We start from the raw sequence: 18793 nt of genomic DNA on the forward strand, positions 1-18793 counted from the left end.
TTCTCTGAGTTAAAGTGAAGTGAGCCGAGCTGAGCTGCCAAAGTGAGTAAAGAAGTGAAGAACAGAAGCAGCTGTCTGTGATGGAAGGCTGTTACTGTGAAGCTGCTGCACAAAGTGTTGAGTTTGTATGAACAGCAAACTGCAGCAGATGAGTGAGAGTTTAATCAGTCAGCTGATGGGAAAAGAAGTGAGTGGAGTTCATAACAAAAGGAAGCAGCTTTTTATTAGCGGCTGAACTCAGACAGAACAGTAGCCTCACTTTTACTGTTCTCTTCTGCTCTGTGGAGTCACATGTGGATGTTTTTCTCCAGATGATGTGATGAATAAATGTGTTGACAGAGTGATGAAGAGGAGGGGAGTTTGTGTGGAGGAGCAGCCGTCCTGCTGTGCTCGGTGTCAGGACGTCCTGAAGGATCCAGTCTCTAGCAGCTGTGGACACTGGTTCTGCAGACAGTGCATCAGCTCATACTGGGACCAGTCTGCTCCATCAGGACACTCCTCCTGTCCCCAGTGTGGAAAAAGATCCAGAAGCAGCAGCTGTGGACAAAGTAAGACTGAACATCTGCTGGTGGACTGATGTGTGGAAACTGAGCTTGTTGTTGTGTTGTCCAGACATGAAAGATGTTTGTGTTTGTCTGGTCTGTGAGCAGGTGTTGGTCTGCAGGAGGTTCTGCAGGAACATAAGATGAGTCTGAGGAGGAGATGTGAACATGTGACTGAAGGAAGTGATGAAGAAGGAGGTGGAACCCTCCTCAACAGGATCTACACTGAGCTCTACATCACAGAGGGACACAGTGGAGAGGCTGATGTCCAACATGAGGTGGAGCAGCTGGAGACAGCTTCCAAGAAGAGCCTCCATGACACTCCCATCAGGTGCCAGGACATCTTTAAAGCCTTACCTGAGCAGCAGAGAGCCATCAGAGTGGTCCTGACCAACGGCGTGGCCGGCGTGGGAAAAACCTTCTCAGTGCTGAAGTTCACTCTGGACTGGGCAGAGGGCGGAGAAAACCAAGACGTCAGTGTGGTGGTGGTGCTTCCGTTCAGGGAGCTGAACTTGATCAGAGATGAGCAGCACAGTCTTCTCACGCTGCTCCATGTTTTCCATCCAACATTACAGAAGGTGATGGCAGAGCAGCTGGCTGTCTGTAAACTTTTGTTCATCTTTGACGGTCTGGATGAAAGCAGACTTTCACTGGATTTCACCAACAGGAAGGTTGTGTCTGACGTCAGCCAGAAGTCATCGCTGGACGTTCTGCTGGTCAACCTCATGGAGGGGAATCTGCTTCCCTCGGCTCTGGTCTGGATCACTTCCCGCCCTGCAGCAGCCAATCAGATCCCTCCTAAGTATGTGGACAGATTAACAGAAGTACGAGGCTTCACCGACGTCCAGAAGGAGGAGTACTTCAGGAGGAGGATCAGTGATGAAGAGCGCTCCAGAACAATCATCTCCCATATGAAGACATCCAGGAACCTCCACATCATGTGTCGACTCCCAGTGTTCTGCTGGATCACTGCTGCAGTTCTGGAGCACATGTTGACCACAGAGCAGAGAGGAGAGCTGCCCCAGAGCATGACTGACATGTTCTCACACTTCCTGCTGGTTCAGACACAGAGGAAGAAGAACAAATACCATGAGGGACCTGAGACGAGTCCACAGGAGCTGACGGAGGCTGACAGGGAAGTTCTTCTGAAGCTGGGGAGGCTGGCCTTTGAACATCTGGAGAAAGGGGACACCATGTTCTACCAAGAAGACCTGGAGCAGTGTGGTCTGGATGTGACAGAGGCCTCGGTGTTCTCAGGAGTTTGTACCCAGATCTTCAGGAGAGAGTGTGTGATGGTCCAGAAACCAGTCTACTGCTTTGTTCATCTGAGCATTCAGGAGTTTCTGGCTGCAGTCTACATGTTCCACTGTCACACCAACAGGAAGACTGAGGTTCTGGAGAAGTTCCTGGGAGATGACTGGAATGATGTCTCATCCCTGGATGTTTTCCTGGACAAAGTCATGAAAAAATCCCTCCAAAGTAGAAATGGTCACCTGGACCTGTTTGTTCGTTTCCTTCATGGCCTCTGTCTGGAGTCCAACCAGAGAGTCTTAGGAGGTCTGCTGGGTCAGACAGAGAACCATCCAGACATGATCCAGAGAGTCATCAACAACCTGAAGATGAAGAAAACCAATATTTCTCCAGACAGATGCATCAACATCTTCCACTGTCTGATGGAGATGAAGGATCTCTCAGTACATCAGGAGATCCAAGAGTTCCTGCAGTCAGAGAACAGATCAGAGAAGGAACTCTCTGTGATCCACTGCTCAGCTCTGGCCTACATGCTGCAGATGTCAGAGGAGGTTCTGGATGAGTTGGACCTGGACAAGTACAGAACATCGTATGAGGGAAAACGGAGACTGATTCCAGCTGTGAGGAACTGCAGAAAGGCTCGGTGAGTCCAGACGTGATGAACATGATCAGTCAGAGTAGATCAGTAGTTCAGTTCTTCAAATGTTCTCACTAGAACATCTCATTCTTCTTAACGTTCCACTTGTTTATTTCAAACATCATGTCAGCTGTGTTTAGTCTCAGATGTTCTTCAGCTGCTTCAAACGCTGTGAGAATGTGGATTTTTCAAGTTCTTGTGTTTGAAGCTGATAAATGAATGAAGACAGTTTTTCTGTTTAATTCTAATAATTGTTTCATCAGACAGTTTGTTCTTCTGAGGTTCTTCCTTTGGCTGATGGAGGAAACATGCAGATCTGCTGAAACTCATGAAGAACTGTAGAGGTTCTTTATGTGGAAACATTTTACAGTTTTCAGTGAAGCAGTAAAGTTATCACATGAGGAGGTTCTGAAATCTTTTCTAGTCATAGATATTATCAGATTATTTCACTCCCCTTTCGAGTGTAACATCAGATCTGTGTAATTAAACATTTCTGAAGTCTGACAGAAATGATTGAAGGAATTCTTGCTGTCACTGATATGAAGTGAATCTCAATAAGTTTGAGTTCTATTTATTTCACATGAGTTTTGGTTTTATTTTATTTAAACTATTTTGTTCTATGTTATCAGATTTACATGTAATATTCAGTTTTTTCAATTTTGAAAGACTCGGAAGTCGTTTTTGGAATGTTGTGGATTGATAAATAAATATTGTAAACGTTTCAACATAACTTTATGTGACAGTGATGAGATATTGTTGCTGTAACAGCGATTTGGTTTCTCAGGTAGAGAATAATCCTGAGATCAGTGCAATGATTGAGTCTCTTGTCCAACAGTTTCTATCTAAAGCTAGTTAACTTGGACATGAGGCTCCATAAACTACTGATCAGACAAAGACTGAGGCTGCAAAGTGTGTTGGACTGAGTCATGGAGCATTTTATTGATCTGAACTCAGCTGTTGGTTCTAAAGAGGGAAGTGGTTCCAGAGTCCAGATGTGACATCTTTCCTGATGTTCAGTTCCTCACAGAGAAACTCTGGTGTTTTGTTGTTGTTGCTGCAGAGAAGAGTGGAATCAGGAAATGCTCAGAGGTGTGAATATTTCAGAGCAGAATGCTGGAAGTCAGACTGTTTCCAGAGATGTGATGGACACAAAGCTCAGAGTTGTGTTGTTAATGCTACAAACCCTGATAACATGTTTGTGAGACATTATGGTGGAAATAATTCAACTTTACTGGTTTGTTCTTTGTGTTTGTCCTCAACAAGTTTTTCAGAATCTCTCTAAAGAACGTTGAGGACTAAAGTTGACTCAGTGGTCTGTCATCACAGGAGAATATTTCCTGATGTTCATATTCATGGTGTTCAGGTGTGATCAGTTTGGTTTGTGTAGCGTTTGACAGCAGACTGTAAATGTTGAGTGATGGAGGTGAAGCTGACAGCAGCAGGTCCACAGCAGAGACATCATCATCTTTCTACTGGAACTGTTGACTGAACTCAACTCAGTCACAACATCCTGAGTCCAGTAAAAACGGGACAGAAAATTTTCTCCTGATCCAGATGTTCTCCTGAGAACGTTTTGGAGTCAAACATGGGATCAGATCACACTGACAGACTGTGGACAGTATGGAAGCCTGAATGGAAGTCCATCTTCTGTCCTCCATCTGCAGATGAAAGCAAAGAAAGATTCAAAGTGTGCAGGTGTGAGAGAGGCTGATGAGAATTCAGTTTGATGTCAAACAGAGAAGATCAGCTGAAGCACTGATGTGAAGAAGTAAATGTCCGACAGGACCAGTCCAGATGTCGAATGAAGGAAATAACAAGTGTGCTCTTTTTTTTTTTTTTTTTTTTTTTTTTTTTTTTTTTTTTAAATGTGTCATTACAGACTTTCTGACTGTCAACTCTCAGAGAGTCACTTTGAAGTCGTGGCCTCAGCTCTAAGTCCAACCCCTCCCATCTGATAGAACTGGACTTGGGCTGGAACTACAGTCTGAAAGATTCAGGAGTGAGGCCTCTTTGTGATGGACTGCAGAGTCCAAACTGTAAACTGGAGACTCTCAGGTCAGTTCACTGTTGATGGTTTATCAATATATTCAATTTAAATCCTTGACTGAAGTCTGAAGTTCTTGTTTGTAAATTTAGAGTATTTTCCTGAAAACAGTGTGAAGATGTTTCAGATTGTTGAAGTGTGAATAAATCCCCTGATCAGCTGACTGCAGAGTTCCAGATGGAGGACAGAATCCACAGTCCTGATGTGTGTCTGAATGTAAAGCTGATGTGAAAGTGATGTGAGGCTTCAGCAGTGTGACTTCCACACATCCAGTCAGTATGTTTGTGTTTCCACAGTGTTTGTGCTGAGCTGCAGTGGAGCCTCAGGAAGTCAAAGAGGAGTTTAGTTGTCAACAGTGTGGAAGTTGATTAGTGTGAGTCAGAAGCTGAAGCTTGATGTTCATGTGAGCTGTACGGAGCCCCCGAGGGGACATCCTTCGTGTTGTATTTTCTCTCCTTCATGTTTGTGTCTTATTCCTCCGTGTTGTATTTTCTCTCCTTCGTGTTTTATTCCTCCGCGTTTATTTTTTAAGGAACACTTTTGTCATTTTTGCTGTTGACAAGTTGTTTTTAAGTGTTACTTAAAAAATAAACGTGGAGGAATAAAACACGAAGGAGAGAAAATACAACACGGAGGAATAAAACACGAAGGAGAGAAAATACATTGCAGAGGAATAAAACACAAACAGGAAGGAGAGAAAATACAATGCGGAGGAATAAAACACAAACAGGAAGGAGAGAAAATACAACACGAAGGATGTCCCCTAGGGGGCTCCGTAGAGCTGAGCTGATGAAGTGATTCCTTCCAGTGGAGTTGTAACTCTGTATGATTTCAAGCATGAACTTTGTCTCCTCAACTCTCATCTTTTATTCTTTATTCAGATTGGAAGACTGTAGGTTGTCAAAGATCAGCTGTGATTCTCTGGTCTCAGCTCTGAAGTCCAACCCCTCCCATCTGGAACATCTGGACCTGAGCAGTAACAACCTGCAAGATTCAGGAGTGAAACATCTGAGTGGTTTTGTGGAGAGTCCAGACTGCATCCTGCAGACTCTGAGGTCAGACATCATGTTTTCTTTGTGCTCTGAGATGAATGTGATGTAAAGTTGTGGTGACTCTAAACTGCAGCCATCAGGCTGATGTTCTACTGATCCACACTGAGGCTCTTCATGGTAGTTTGTATTTTCTTCTCTTTGGTTTAAGTCATTTAAATCTTAACTCATATGGTCGTATTTGGCTGATGGAGCACCTATTAGCTCACACACACATGTATGAACATGTAACTCAGACTCAGGACTCCAGACTCAACAGAAGATCATTTATTGTCACTGAAATGTACAATATATTTCTGGATATGAGTTAAAGTAAGCTTATTGTGTGTGGTAGGGGTGTGTTCATCACACACAAAAGATAAAACAAATTCTGTTCTTTCAGAAACAACCATTGTGGCATTATATAAAAATTTCATTTAAAAGGTTAAAATCCTTAAAGTTAATTGATTTTTGGTAAATACTATCAGAACTGATGTTGGTGGAAAAAATGAGTATAAATATAGTATAAATAATGATTTAATATCAAATTTATATGAAGTGTTTTTAATTAGGACATTTTTGTTCTGAGTGAATTTTTAAATGTTCGACTGAATAAAAAATAAAATAATAATAATGAAGCATCAGGATTAATGTTGTTCATCACTGACGTGCCAGATTGTGATTATCACAAAAATTCCACTGAGTATATGGAAAATAAATCTGCTTTTTTCATTTATGGACATGAACGGGTATTTAAAGGGTTCAGATTCTTGCTGAGGGAGGACATCAATCAATCTCCAAGTTCTATTGATAAATATGCGACGAGTGGCCAAGTAAAATTAATTTCTGTTAATGTCAGTGGACTGTTACTTCATCAAACACGGCAAAATTCTGTCTACATGAGAGAAGAAAAGGCCTGTTTTCAAGATGTACAAGAAACTGAGTTGAATGACAAAGAAGATGAAAAGTTGAATAGAGTGGGCTTCACTCAGCTGTTTCCTCAGGACACGGGAGAAGAGTTTCTGTTCTGATCTAAAGAAGCTACATTCTGAAAAAGAATCTGAAATGAATCATAAGGAGGGCAGATATATTCTGGAAAGGGATAAATAGATGGAACCCAATGACTTTAATGAACATAAACGCACCTCAGGGAAGTGAAATGAGTTTCTTTGAGAAAATCACTGACATGTCATCAGAAACAGATGGTCTGTTGGTAAATAGGAGATTTAAATGCACTTGGAACCAATGCTCGTACGGTCCAAGTAGACAAGTAAAGAAAGTTAACAGGGTTTGTTTTTCATTGGTCTAATGTATATATGGAGAGAGAAAAGAGTTTGAAGACGTCACCTGGTCCTCTGAAAACTGTGATGGACACTTTCCACCATCAATGACAGATGGATGAAGAATGAAATGATGTGAATGTAGAGTCCTGATTGAAGGGTCTCCATGGTTCCAGAACATGAAGATCTTTTAGAGTCTGGAGCCTCATTTTGTCCGTGTTTCCTTCTTGTGTGTTTGTGTGACTGTGAGCAGAAAGTGAAATAAATGTGTGAGTGTTTTTCCTTGTGTTTGTTGCTCAGCATGAGTTTGTGTGGATGGAGCCACTGGTGGAGCTGCAGAGTTTCAGAGCTGAAGTCACTCCGTCTTTATTGAAGCAGCAGCATGTTGTCATTAATATGAATGAGAGCTCTTCTTCACTGCTTCTGTTGGACTGTTTGAAGCTGCATCCTGTTGGCTTCAGCTGTTGGAGTTTCCATTTTCTAAACTTGGACCTTCTGAAGCTTCTTCAGCTCTGAACTGATGATGAAACTCTGAATGATTTCAAGCTGGAACTTTCTCCTCAACTCGCATCTTTTATTCTTTATTCAGATTGAGGAGCTGCAAGTTGTCACAGATGAGCTGTGACTCTCTGGTCTCAGCTCTGAAATCCAACCCCTCCCATCTGGAACATCTGGACCTGAGCTACAACAACATTCAGGATTCAGGAGTGAAACATTTGAGTGGTTTTCTGGAGAGTCCAGACTGCATCCTGCAGACTCTGAGGTCAGACATCGTGTTTTCAGTGATTCAAAGTTCTCATCTTTGGCTGAATGTTTCTTTTTTCTCATCAGTTTTAATGACTGCTGTGAATCATCCAGAGTTTTTCTTTTTAAATGTAGTAGGGAGTCATAAAGTCTAGACTCAGTCCAGAGTCAAAGCTAAAGTGTCCTTAAAGTTCTCTGTGCTGAGCTGATAGAAGTCAGTGAGTAGAAGAACTCTCCTCACCTGTCAGCACCTGTTGTGTGTCACATCACTGCAACACTTTAACTGGAAGCTCACCAGTGGCACAAACTCTCTCCTTCATCCTTTCCAGCGTTTGGAGCTGTGAGATGACTGAAGTAAAGACAGTGGCTTTATCTGCTGCTCAGCCTTTAGATGCTTTTCACCTTTCTGTCCTGGAAGCAAATGTATTTGTCCTCTGTGGTCCAGCAGCTTCTCCTCTGGTAGAATAAATGAACAGATCTCATTGATGAAGATTTGAAGGAGATTTAAGGTTGACTTGATGCACAGAAATCCAGATTTCTTCAGCTCTGAATGCACAGTGAATACCTGAATGATTTCAAGCAGGAACCGTCTCTCCTCAACTCACATCTTTTATACTTTATTCAGATTGGAGTGGTGCAGTTTGTCAGACATCAGCTGTGATTATCTGGTCTCAGCTCTGAAGTCCAACCCCTCACATCTGGAACATCTGGACCTGACCAACAACGACCTGGAGGAGTCATCAGTGAAACATCTGTTAGATCTTGTGGAGAGTCCAGACTGCAGCCTGCAGACTCTGAGGTCAGTAGAAGGTTCCATCAGTCTCTGCTGCTTCCAGCAGTTTTCTACTAAACACAGTCAGTATCAAAGCAAAGATCCAGTGTCTCCTGTAAACCTGCAGCTTCTCAGTGAAGCTGTGAGAGCAGAATGGAGACAGAAACACAGAGACAGCAGTCAGCCAATCAGAGGAGCCACAAGCTTGTTGTCATGGTGTGTTTGATGGATGTGAAGCCGACTGTTGTTGTTGTGTTGATGTGTTGAGGAAATAATGCTGATTCCAGCTGACAGCCTTCCAGATGTGCAGAGACAGTGGTCCTCCTTCATCAAAGTGTCCATCAGATCTGATCTCACTGTTTGTTGTCTCATTCCAACAGTGATCAGCTGATCAGTGTGATGTTTGTCACAGCTCTGAGATCAGTGAGACTGAAGCCTGCAAACCAGCGCCTCTTATTTCACAGCAGCATCTTTGCATGAGGGAGACATGAGGTGTTTCTACAGAGCAGAAGCTCTGTTCAGCTCCAGCTGTCACATCTGGATCTGTGTCTTTGTATCTGCTTTGTTACAGATGTATTGACTGACAGCCTCCATGTTGACTTTTCAGCTGATGTTTGAGGAACAGATCATAGAAATCATAGAAGCCTCGCGCCACTGTCCAGCATAGGCTGGCGATGCGTCACCAGCCGCCATCTTGGAACGGGAGTGAAGCTGTAAACAAACAACGTCTGGTACATGCGAGACCATTACACAGCCACAGTTTTCCGGTCATAACTTTCCTTGTAATGCATAGATTTCGACATGGTATGGCTCGTTTGAAAGCTTACGAGGTCGTCTTTTGATTACACTCCCAAAGAGATAACAAAAATAAACTTACAGAAATATATGAAGAGAAATGCAGGGAGCATGGAACACGCATTGCGACGAGCATGGAGCCGAGCTATTTGTGGATTATTTACTGATTTCAAGACATGTTTTGGACAAAATATTTTACTTGCTAGTTTCGTCTGGATGCCCAAGCTTGGATTATGACCGTTTCTTGTGGAAAATTTTCATCTGTGACCAGTTATAAGCCCTCAAAGGTGAGTTATGCTGTTTACGTGATTTGTTGTTTGTTGGACAAATGTATTTATATTACCCGCTGTGGTAATCGCATCTGAAAGTGGTTTATACCGGCGGATTCATGAGAATCTAAGCTTTCCATGGGTGTATAGTGTTTGTATCATCGAGTTTGCAGTTTTGTTCAATTTTGAAAAATGCTTATGCACATATCAAAACGGCCCGCCCGCGGGCCGCTGAACTGCAACAGGCTAACTACCCATGACTACTAGCCAACTAACTGAAAAACATGATGATAACACGCCCTATGATGTATGAATAAAGAGAAATTGATGTGAAATAGTGGTCATGACACCTGGCTAACTGTACATGATCATGGCATCGAGGAAGTGACAGACTGACAACGTCTTGGTATCATACCACGGGTTTCTGCTACAATATCTGGTGAAATCTGTGAAAAGTTCAATGGAAAGGGCATACTCACTTGTGGAATGTGATTCCTTGTGCCCTTGTGTTTGGGTTCCATTGTATTGTACAGCCCCAGGCCGCACAAGACTGTGGCATCTTGAGATTTGTTGTCAATCAGTGTGTGATAAACACGCTTATCGCTGGTTTGTTTACTCCCACTCGCTCCCGTTCCAAGATGGCGGTGCACTGACGCATCGCTCATTGGCCGGCGAGGCATCTAGTTTCTATTTATATCTATGGAACAGATGAGATGTTGATGGACACTCAGACTGTTGGTTTAAATGGAGCAGCAGTAAATCCATGAGTGAAGAGTTTGTGCAGTAATGAAGCTTGATGACTGTCAGCAGTTTGTTTCCACTGTGGACTGCAGTGAAATGTGCAGAGAAACACACCTGATGCTGACAGTGTGTGCAGGTGTGTGAGCTTGGAGCTCAGTGTGTTCACTCCAACACGTTAACATGAAGCTGCTGCTCTGAACACGTCTGAAGTCCTGATGAGCTGCTCATCAAACTCATTCATCTCCTCTGCTCTTTATTCTTCTCTCTGCAGGTGGAAGAAGCGCTGATCAGGACGGTGTTTGTGCTGAGAGGATGAAGTGTGTCCTGATGATCCAGAGGTTGAAGCAGCAGCTGGTGTGCAGAGACTCTGACTGGACCATGTTACTGGGAGGTGGACTGGGAACCAGTGTAAAGTGTGTTGTTCTCACTGTATAGTTTAGTGTTGCAGCTCCACACTGAATGATGGAGAAGTGCAGTTAATGTTGATATGATCTGTTGGAGGTTGATGTCAGGTTGCAGAGTGTGCAGGAAGTTTCAGGATGTTTGTGTCGGTGCAGGATTCTATTTCAGTTGACTTTCTATTTCCAGCTGCAGTCAAAGTTGTTGATCTTCTCTACCTGCAGCACATTGAGCTGATGAGAACAAAGTGTCCTGGAAACATGTCAGCTGAAGCCTTGGAGCCCAGAGAGAGTTTAATGAAACACATTTTACTGGGTTTTCATCACATCATGAAGATAAATCCAGTTTAGTCCTCAAAGGTCCAGCAGCAGCTCTGATTGGACCAGAACCAGACCTCTGATCCATCATGACAGCAGCAGCTCTGATTGGACCAGAACCAGACCTCTGATCCATCATGACAGCAGCAGCTCGTCCATGTGGATCATTCTGCCTCAGTCAACTTGTTAGCTGGAGCCGCCGAGCTATCACTGGTCGCTGGGCAAAGTGTGCCTTAAAAACCCCCACGGCCGTGAAAAGTCACCCACGAATGAGCAGCGCATTGTCTGGAGCTCCTAGCGGGCGACTGGGACGTTGACAGCCGGAACAGGTGTGGTTTGTCCTGGGCAGACGAGCGGCGAGGAGCGGCAGGTGTTAGCCGAGCAGCTAGCAGGGGATAGCTAGCCAGCCGGGGAGTCTGAGCAGTCTGTGACCGGGGACCCGCCGAGTTAAAAATGACAGCTCCGGTGGCTTGGTGCTTTCCGTTCACGGTGCTCAGGCTCAGTTGGTGCTGTCCGGATGCCGCCACCACATTCTGGGCTGGTTCTGGATCCGACGGAGTCTCGCGGACTCCCGCAAGATGTTAACAACGTTAACATCAGCGACAATAAAGTGTTCAAATTTGAAATTAAATCGGCGGAAAATTGCCATCCCTGCAACTTGACTGATGTGTTTTTAAAGTGTGAATATTGAGTTGACCTCCTGTAAAATCTGGGCTCAAAGGTAACATTAGTTTTTGAGTTCAACATTCTTAAAGAAGGTGGTCACACTGTAAAAAGCGTACCGTAAAATGTACAGTAAGCTTACTGTAAACTTAATCACAATACCTGTCTTAACTTACTGTAAATGCAATCACAGTAATAGAGTACTGTATTTTGTCACAGCAAACATGAGATTACTGTAACAAGCATTACTGTACTAGTTTTATACTGTAAATTAATTAGTTGTAAAATATTACATACTGTAAAATAAACAGTTTTTGACAAAAATTTCATTTTTCTCATCTCACTCAGCTTAAACATTTTTCATAGACACACACAGTTCCATACATATACAGATACATACCTTTTGCTTTGCATTTGTAATTTTGTAAACACTACTACATTTCTGAACATACAAATCCTTCCACTTTAAGTTATTCAATGTAAAGTACATTTCCTGGAATTATGTTTAGCCTTCCATGCATATTTTAATAATTTATTGTTTGAGGAGATAAACTGACTGTACGTCTAATGACATAAGGGAACAAAGGAGTTGTTGATCAAAACAATGTAATGTGTGCAAGTCTACTATTGCTTTTCATTTGCTCTCTGAGACTAGCTGACAAAGACATCCTAGTAAAGTTGATTCAGTTCAAAAATATTCACAGAAACATCTTTATAGCGAGAGCTGCCATGCAGAGTCGATATGCATGTATGTGTGTGTGTGTGTGTGTGTATATATATATATATATATACACACAAATAGCTTTTATAAATAAAACTCTGAAATCCAAGCACTGGAAACAGTTAGATACTTGATTAAAAGTGGAAATATACAAAAACATGGAAATGCTGAAACCGTTTAATCCAAGAATTGCAGAATTTCAACAACAGAACATCCATAACTTACTTTATTAATCCTGGACTGGGCTGTTGAAGTACATTCCTCATCCTGAATTGGAGATTTCTTTCTGGGATGGAATCCTCTTCCTGGGCTAGAGTCAACATCTGTGCAGTAGAAGAATGAAAATTATTTCACTACTGATGCAGAAATTTATAGGTGAGATTAATGATTATATGGAATTGTTGTTGATATTGGATATTTATTTTCATTGCATTTCTGCAACGAAACTTTGTCGGCACTCCAAAAAACAAAAACAACATAGCATAACAAAAAACTGTATAAAACGCGTATTAAATATATATCCATCCATCCATCCTCTATACACCGCTTTATCCTCACTAGGGTCATGGGGGGTGCTGGAGTCTATCCCAGCTGACTCGGGCGAAGGCAGGGGACACCCTGGACAGGTCACCAGTCTGTCGCAGGGCTTATTAAATATATATACAAATAAATAGTACTTGCATTAGAAATACCACAACATGTTTCTACCACTATAACACTGCATAAAACAGCAGTAGCACAGTATAACAGTACACCAGTACACAACACACGTGCAGAAAAACTGGATTTAAAGCCTCACCTGGTATTATCTGTTCTGTCCCAGCTGAATGCTTCCACATGTGGACTGAGGGACTTATTTTCTCATAGGACCATCTCCCCAGTACCAGTAACTTCTGCTTGAACCTTTTAGGCACACTTCTCTGCTCTGGATTTATCCTGACAGAAATCTTTAAACACAAAATGCATCATACATTAAACAAGTAAAGAAGAAAACATGGCTAAAGTGACCTAAATAGTGCTATTTACTGCCCATGTCAGTGTAATGCAGCCAACAGATTTGGTCCACTATGTCCTTCTCTGTCAACAGAACAGCTTTACCAGAAAATTCTGCTTGGAAAATAGAGGAAGTTACATTTTGTAACTGGGTCAAAGTCTTACCTTTCAATGTGTTGTTTGTCTGGCCTGCTTCGGTCATCAGATTCGTCTCAGCAGCTAACACAGTGTGCGCCAATGACGTCAGACCATCGGTCAAATCCGATTTGTGTACCAAAAGTCCGGTAAAACTTACATTACCGGTCTCATGTCCGGTGTAATTTTTTTTCCTGTAACCCCGAAGTTCCACATAATGCGATCGCGCTGCGCCGCGCAATGGAACGAAGCGCCGCCGTCTTGCTCCGAAAGTCAAAGCACACAGCAAGTGCAGCGCAGCGGCGCATCGTCCGGATGGGGAGGGCTGCTCCTCAGAGAGGCTCTCGTGTGAACAGCGATATCACGCGATAAAAACGCATGATATAAACAGAAAATAAATAAACCACACCTCATTTCACTTCTACAAGGTCGCTCTGCTTGACCCAGCCACATTGCTCTGTGATTTATAGTACTTCTAGCATGGTTGAGTACATGATTTATGTTTTGATCTCAAATGAGTGCTTTTCTTTATCCATTAGTTAATTTTGTATGGTTTATTCTATATAAAAACGGTAATTTCTCTTCGCCCATGGTTTTATACATACCTGCAAACATAATTAATAAAGTAGTAAATTTGTATAACAATTATAAAAATTAAATTATACATCAACTTTTGGTACATTTGTGCATAAAATATTCGGTCCAGTAAAAAATTACTGTTTACTGGTCCACGGTCCAGTAATAAATTGTGCCCATTCGCGCAGACTGCTAACAGCAGAAAAACGAGAGATAAACTTTACCAAACAGACCGAGCTAACAGACCTAGCCAATAGACGTACCTAACAGAACTAGCTAACGGACGAAGCTAACACACCCAGCCAATAGACGTAGCTAACGGACGAAGCTAGCACACCCAGCCAATAGACGTAGTTAACAGACCTCGCGAACGGACAAAGCTAGCACACCCAGCCAATAGACATAGCTAACAGACCTAGCTAACGGACGAAGCTAGCACACCCAGCCAATAGACGTAGTTAACAGACCTCGCGAACGGACAAAGCTAGCACACCCAGCCAATAGACATAGCTAACAGACCTAGCTAACGGACGAAGCTAGCACACCCAGCCAATAGACGTAGTTAACAGACGAAGCTAGCACACCTAGCCAATAGACGTAGCTGACAGACCTAGCTAACAGACGAAGCTAGCACACCCAGCCAATAGACGTAGCTAACAGACCTAGCTAACAGACGAAGCTAGCACACCTAGCCAATAGACGTAGCTGACAGACCTAGCTAACGGACAAAGCTAGCACACCGAGCTCGCACACTAACTGACAGAGCTAACACACACACACACTGACGGCGCTAACACATACACACACACTAACTAACGGAGCTAACACACACAAACACACTGACTGACGGAGCTAACACACCTAGCTCGTACACGCGCGCACGCACACACACACACACACACACACACACACACACACACACACTAACGGAGCTAACACACACACACACTGACTGACGGAGCTAACACATACACACACGCTCACACACCTAGCTAACGAACGGAGCTAACACACACACAAACACACACTGACTGACGGAGCTAACACACTTAGCTCGTACACGCGCGCACACACACACACACACACTGACTGGCGCAGCTAACACACTTAGCTCGTACACGCGCACGCGAGCACACACATACATACACACCTAGCTAACGGACATAGCTAACACACACAGAGAGAGCGAGAGAGACGCGGGCGCTCTAACGTACACGGTTTAAATTTAAGGTTTATCTGGTAACATTACCTTGGCTAACGTCTTAACATTATCAACAAATGTAAATAACGAACTCTATGGAAAATTTCATCAGCAAGAAGTCAACTAAAGTCCAGTCCTCTGACTAGCTGAGGAGAGCGTCTCTTTTCTTCTCTCAGTTCTTCTCTACCATTGGACACACCGGCCGTTACCTGACCAAACTGCTTCAATTTACAAATTAATGAAGTGAGGTACCTGCTGGAGTCACGGACAAAAAAGTAGAATCTTGATGAGCGAGGTCCAAGAAACGACTTTGGAATAAAACAGGCAGCCAGACATCTGTTAAAGTTCAGGAGAATATTAAGATGGCTCCTCCTCCTTTGTGTGATGATGAAGAAAATGTGTTTGTTGGAACGATGCAAAATGTACTGCTGAAAATTCCCGCTCAAAGTTACTGTAATGTGATTTACAGTAAAAAATTATTTACTGTAAATCTAGCCTCTCAGTGAATTTTACCCATGATGCATTGCAGATCTACAGCAACTTACTGTAAACAGGTTCTACAAGTAGATATTTGGTCATTTTACAGTAATATTATTGTAAAAACTACAGAAACTTGTTACAGTGCATGAGGATTTGATGTGTGGTTTTCTTCCTACCAATCTGTGGATGGATGTCTGAAGAAATAATGACAAATAATGTAGCTGCAGTCCTGAAGTTTCATCTTCTCATTGATGTGAACATCTGCTCTTCACTGGTTCAACCTGCTGTGATAGAATAATACAAAGCAGTTCTATGGATGTGGAAGTTTTTCTTATGACTGGCTCAAATAGAATCTTTAAAAATGTAGAGTTTGTAGAGGTTTTCTGCATTTCTGGTCAGTATCGGGACGATGACTGAGCAGGTTTGATCATGAAAGCAGTCCAATAGTGTCCCAGCTGGAAGAGTTCCATCATATTATTGGTCAGATTTCCTGTAATTCAGCAGCATGCAGCAAACAGAGGCTGCTTCATGAACACACACTCTGACTGTGAGCTGAAAATCCACATTTGATTCTTTCTGACTGATATCTGCCCACTTGGAGTCTCACTTCCAGGTTTTCAGCCTTCATCTGTTTCTGGGAGTCTGACATGATGATCTTTTAGTTTTGTGCTTCTGCTAGCATCACCTCACTGCTGGTAATAATTCAGTCTGAGCTTTTAGAACATCTGGATGAAACATAATCCTGACTCATCTTGTAGAGAACAATCAGAGCCTTGAAGCCTTTAAATAAAGTCTGTCTTCACTGCTGTCAGAGCTGATCGTTGTCAGGACTTTATTCCACCTTGTTTTCTTCCAGTCAAATATCTGAGGGATGAACACCAACAACAGTCCATAAACTGCTCTTTTACAGCTCAGTTCATTCTTTTAGTGTTTTTCTTTATTCACATATTTATCATGTGTCTTTTACTGTGGACTTATTTGTTCATCTCTGTCATTCATTCCAAGCAGTTTATTTACAGACGTCGATGTTTTGTCATGTGTGCAAAATCTGAAATGTAACAGCGCCCTCTGGTGGTCATGTTTGTAACTGCAGATTTCTCTTTTATTTTTCAGTGTGTTGCAGTAAAATGTCATTTGTACCTGGATGAGTTGTATCTGTGTGGACATGACTGTTAGTCTGGATCATAACAGGACAGACTGTGAGCAGCTTTCTCTGATTTAGTCCTGATATGTGTGTGTAATCCTGAGCACCAAACAAACTAAAGTGGGAACGATCAAGAAAGAAGGTTCAGTTGTCCCCCTGCCTTGTAAATGTATTAAATTAATAAAGAAATACATAAAAGTTGTGGCAGTGCAGTGAACAAATTTAAAATATCAGTTACTTACTGCCATTGATTATTTTTATTTATTGAAATTGCAATTAATGCCTTCTCTATAATTTACACACTTTACAAAGTCATCCCACGGGCCGGACTGGATCCTCTGGAACGTCACCTTGTTTGTTAGTTTCAGATAAATTCACTGCCGACATGCTGTGACCTCTGACCTCTTCATCGTTCAACCAACACATCAGGACTCTCTGGGATTAAATAGAGGGGAAAAGTCACAAGAGAAAGGGTTAGTCATGTTGTTGATTGACCACTAGATGGCAGCAGTGTCTCAAATCTCCGTCCCTGCAACCGATCAATAATCAATAATAATACTGGCACATTATCATCTGTATTTTGCTCATAGTATCCATCATTTTCTGCAGTTTTTCATCTGTAATATTCATCATTTAGTGCAGTATTTCACCTGTAATACCCGTTTTTTACTGGATTATTACACCTGTGATATTTGCCAATTATTTTATTATTTTGCTTTTAAAATCCATCATTTACTGCAGTATTTCACGTGTTATATTTATAATATCCTGTAGTGTTTACCTGTAATATTTATTATTGACTTTAGTATTTTACCTGGAATATTCATCTTTTTCTGCAGCATTTCTCCTACAATGTTTATCATTTATTGCAGTATTTATCTGAAATATTCATCAATAACTGAAGTATTCCCCCTATGATAGTTATCATTTACTGCTGTATTTTTACTTGCAGTATTTATTGTTTACTACTGTTTTCCACCTGTAATATTTATCATTTACTGCAGTGTTTTCCTTGTAGCATCTATACCAATCCAGATAGACAGATAGATAGATACTTTATTAGTCCCGAGGGAAATTCAAGAATCAATCCAATCCATCTCTCTCCAACCAGACGGGGTTCCTCTCCTCGTCCGTCTTCTGAAGTGGGAGCATCTTTGTCCCACTTTCAGGACACTAAACCTGGTTTCATCCTCAGTTGAAGCCAAATCCCATTTCATTAAAATGCACTAAGTCCACAGGAGATCCAGACGTTGGCCAGAACGGCCATGTTTGTCCAACCACTGATGCAACAATCAGTAAGAGTCCAGTGCAGGCGTCCTGCTAGTTTTAAAACTCGTTAATCATCCCATCATCAGTTCAAGTTTCATGTGATTTAATCATGTTCAGCTCTACAGTCTAAAAGTCTGATTCCATGCAGCAGGTCAGTGGGGCTGAGGATCTGATCTGTAGATGGTTCACATAGACAGCATGTAGGAAAAACACAACCACAAATACAAAACCAAATATTACAACACAATTAGCTTCATGACTTCAATAAACAGAGACAAGCAGCTCAACGGTCAGAAGAGCAGAAAACTCTGAAATGAAAAAAGAGAAACTGATGGCAGTTGTTCAAAATGAATTGATTAGAAATGTCTGATGAGCATCACGGTCATCAGGAGGAAAAGCAGCGACACATTTAATATCGTCTGCTGGAACTCAGTGGAGTCTGTAGTTCTGATCAGTCGTCCAGATGTTGAACGGCAGCGACGCTCCACAGTCACACATTTTAATGGTTCTCTGCTGTATTCAGGTCACATTTTACAGAGTTTATCAGTGAATGGAGGAAACAGTCAGCTGGTTGGTTGATAATGAGTGTGTCAGTCCACTGAGAGCTGCTAGAAACCAGCGGAAGAAATGTTTCAAGTCTGCTGTGGTTCTTGTCTTTGACCAGCAGATATGAGGAGAGTTTGTTGAAGACATGAAGTTCTCACAGCTCTGCTCCCTCTGCTGATGGAGTGAGAGGAAGAAGAGCAGAAAAGAGCTGAACATTACAGAGCAAACGGTGAGCTGAGCTTTGGA

At 42.2% G+C, this 18793-nt stretch overlaps 1 protein-coding gene and 2 long non-coding RNA genes across 17 annotated transcripts in view; 1 reads left to right on the forward strand and 2 right to left on the reverse strand.

Moving 5' to 3' along the window:
- LOC127535221 (uncharacterized) overlaps positions 1–15475 on the reverse strand; it is an 86758-nt gene extending 71283 nt beyond the window's left edge. Inside the window, exons 1-3 of one of the 2 annotated variants that reach the window (XR_007944000.1) lie at positions 13362–15475; positions 13003–13150; positions 12429–12526 (exon numbers count right to left, since the gene is read on the reverse strand). This is a non-coding gene — a long non-coding RNA (uncharacterized LOC127535221). The remainder of the gene's footprint in view (positions 1–12428; positions 12527–13002; positions 13151–13361) is intronic. The other variant, XR_007944001.1, reaches the window with a different exon arrangement.
- The window catches only part of LOC110970697 (NACHT, LRR and PYD domains-containing protein 12-like), a 274641-nt gene that overhangs the window by 115568 nt on the left and 140280 nt on the right, over positions 1–18793 (forward strand). For 3 of the 14 annotated variants that reach the window (XR_007943996.1, XR_007943998.1, XR_007943999.1), the window contains one exon: positions 10375–10398. The exons of 3 other annotated variants lie outside the window; for them this stretch is intronic. Coding sequence is in view for 5 of the 11 variants with exons in the window: in XM_051952563.1 (XP_051808523.1) it covers positions 10375–10390 (16 nt within the window). In the remaining 6 variants the exon portion in view is untranslated. Of the gene's footprint in view, positions 1–10374; positions 11718–16201; positions 16935–18793 lie in introns of those variants that run through there. 8 more of the 14 variants (XM_051952565.1, XM_051952570.1, XM_051952569.1 and 5 more) reach the window with 5 other exon arrangements.
- LOC127535223 (uncharacterized) overlaps positions 1–18793 on the reverse strand; it is a 133962-nt gene that overhangs the window by 98398 nt on the left and 16771 nt on the right. The window lies entirely within an intron of this gene.

The sequence above is a fragment of the Acanthochromis polyacanthus genome, chromosome 8 (genome assembly GCF_021347895.1).
Source record: "Acanthochromis polyacanthus isolate Apoly-LR-REF ecotype Palm Island chromosome 8, KAUST_Apoly_ChrSc, whole genome shotgun sequence".
Classification (NCBI taxonomy): Eukaryota; Metazoa; Chordata; class Actinopteri; family Pomacentridae; genus Acanthochromis; species Acanthochromis polyacanthus.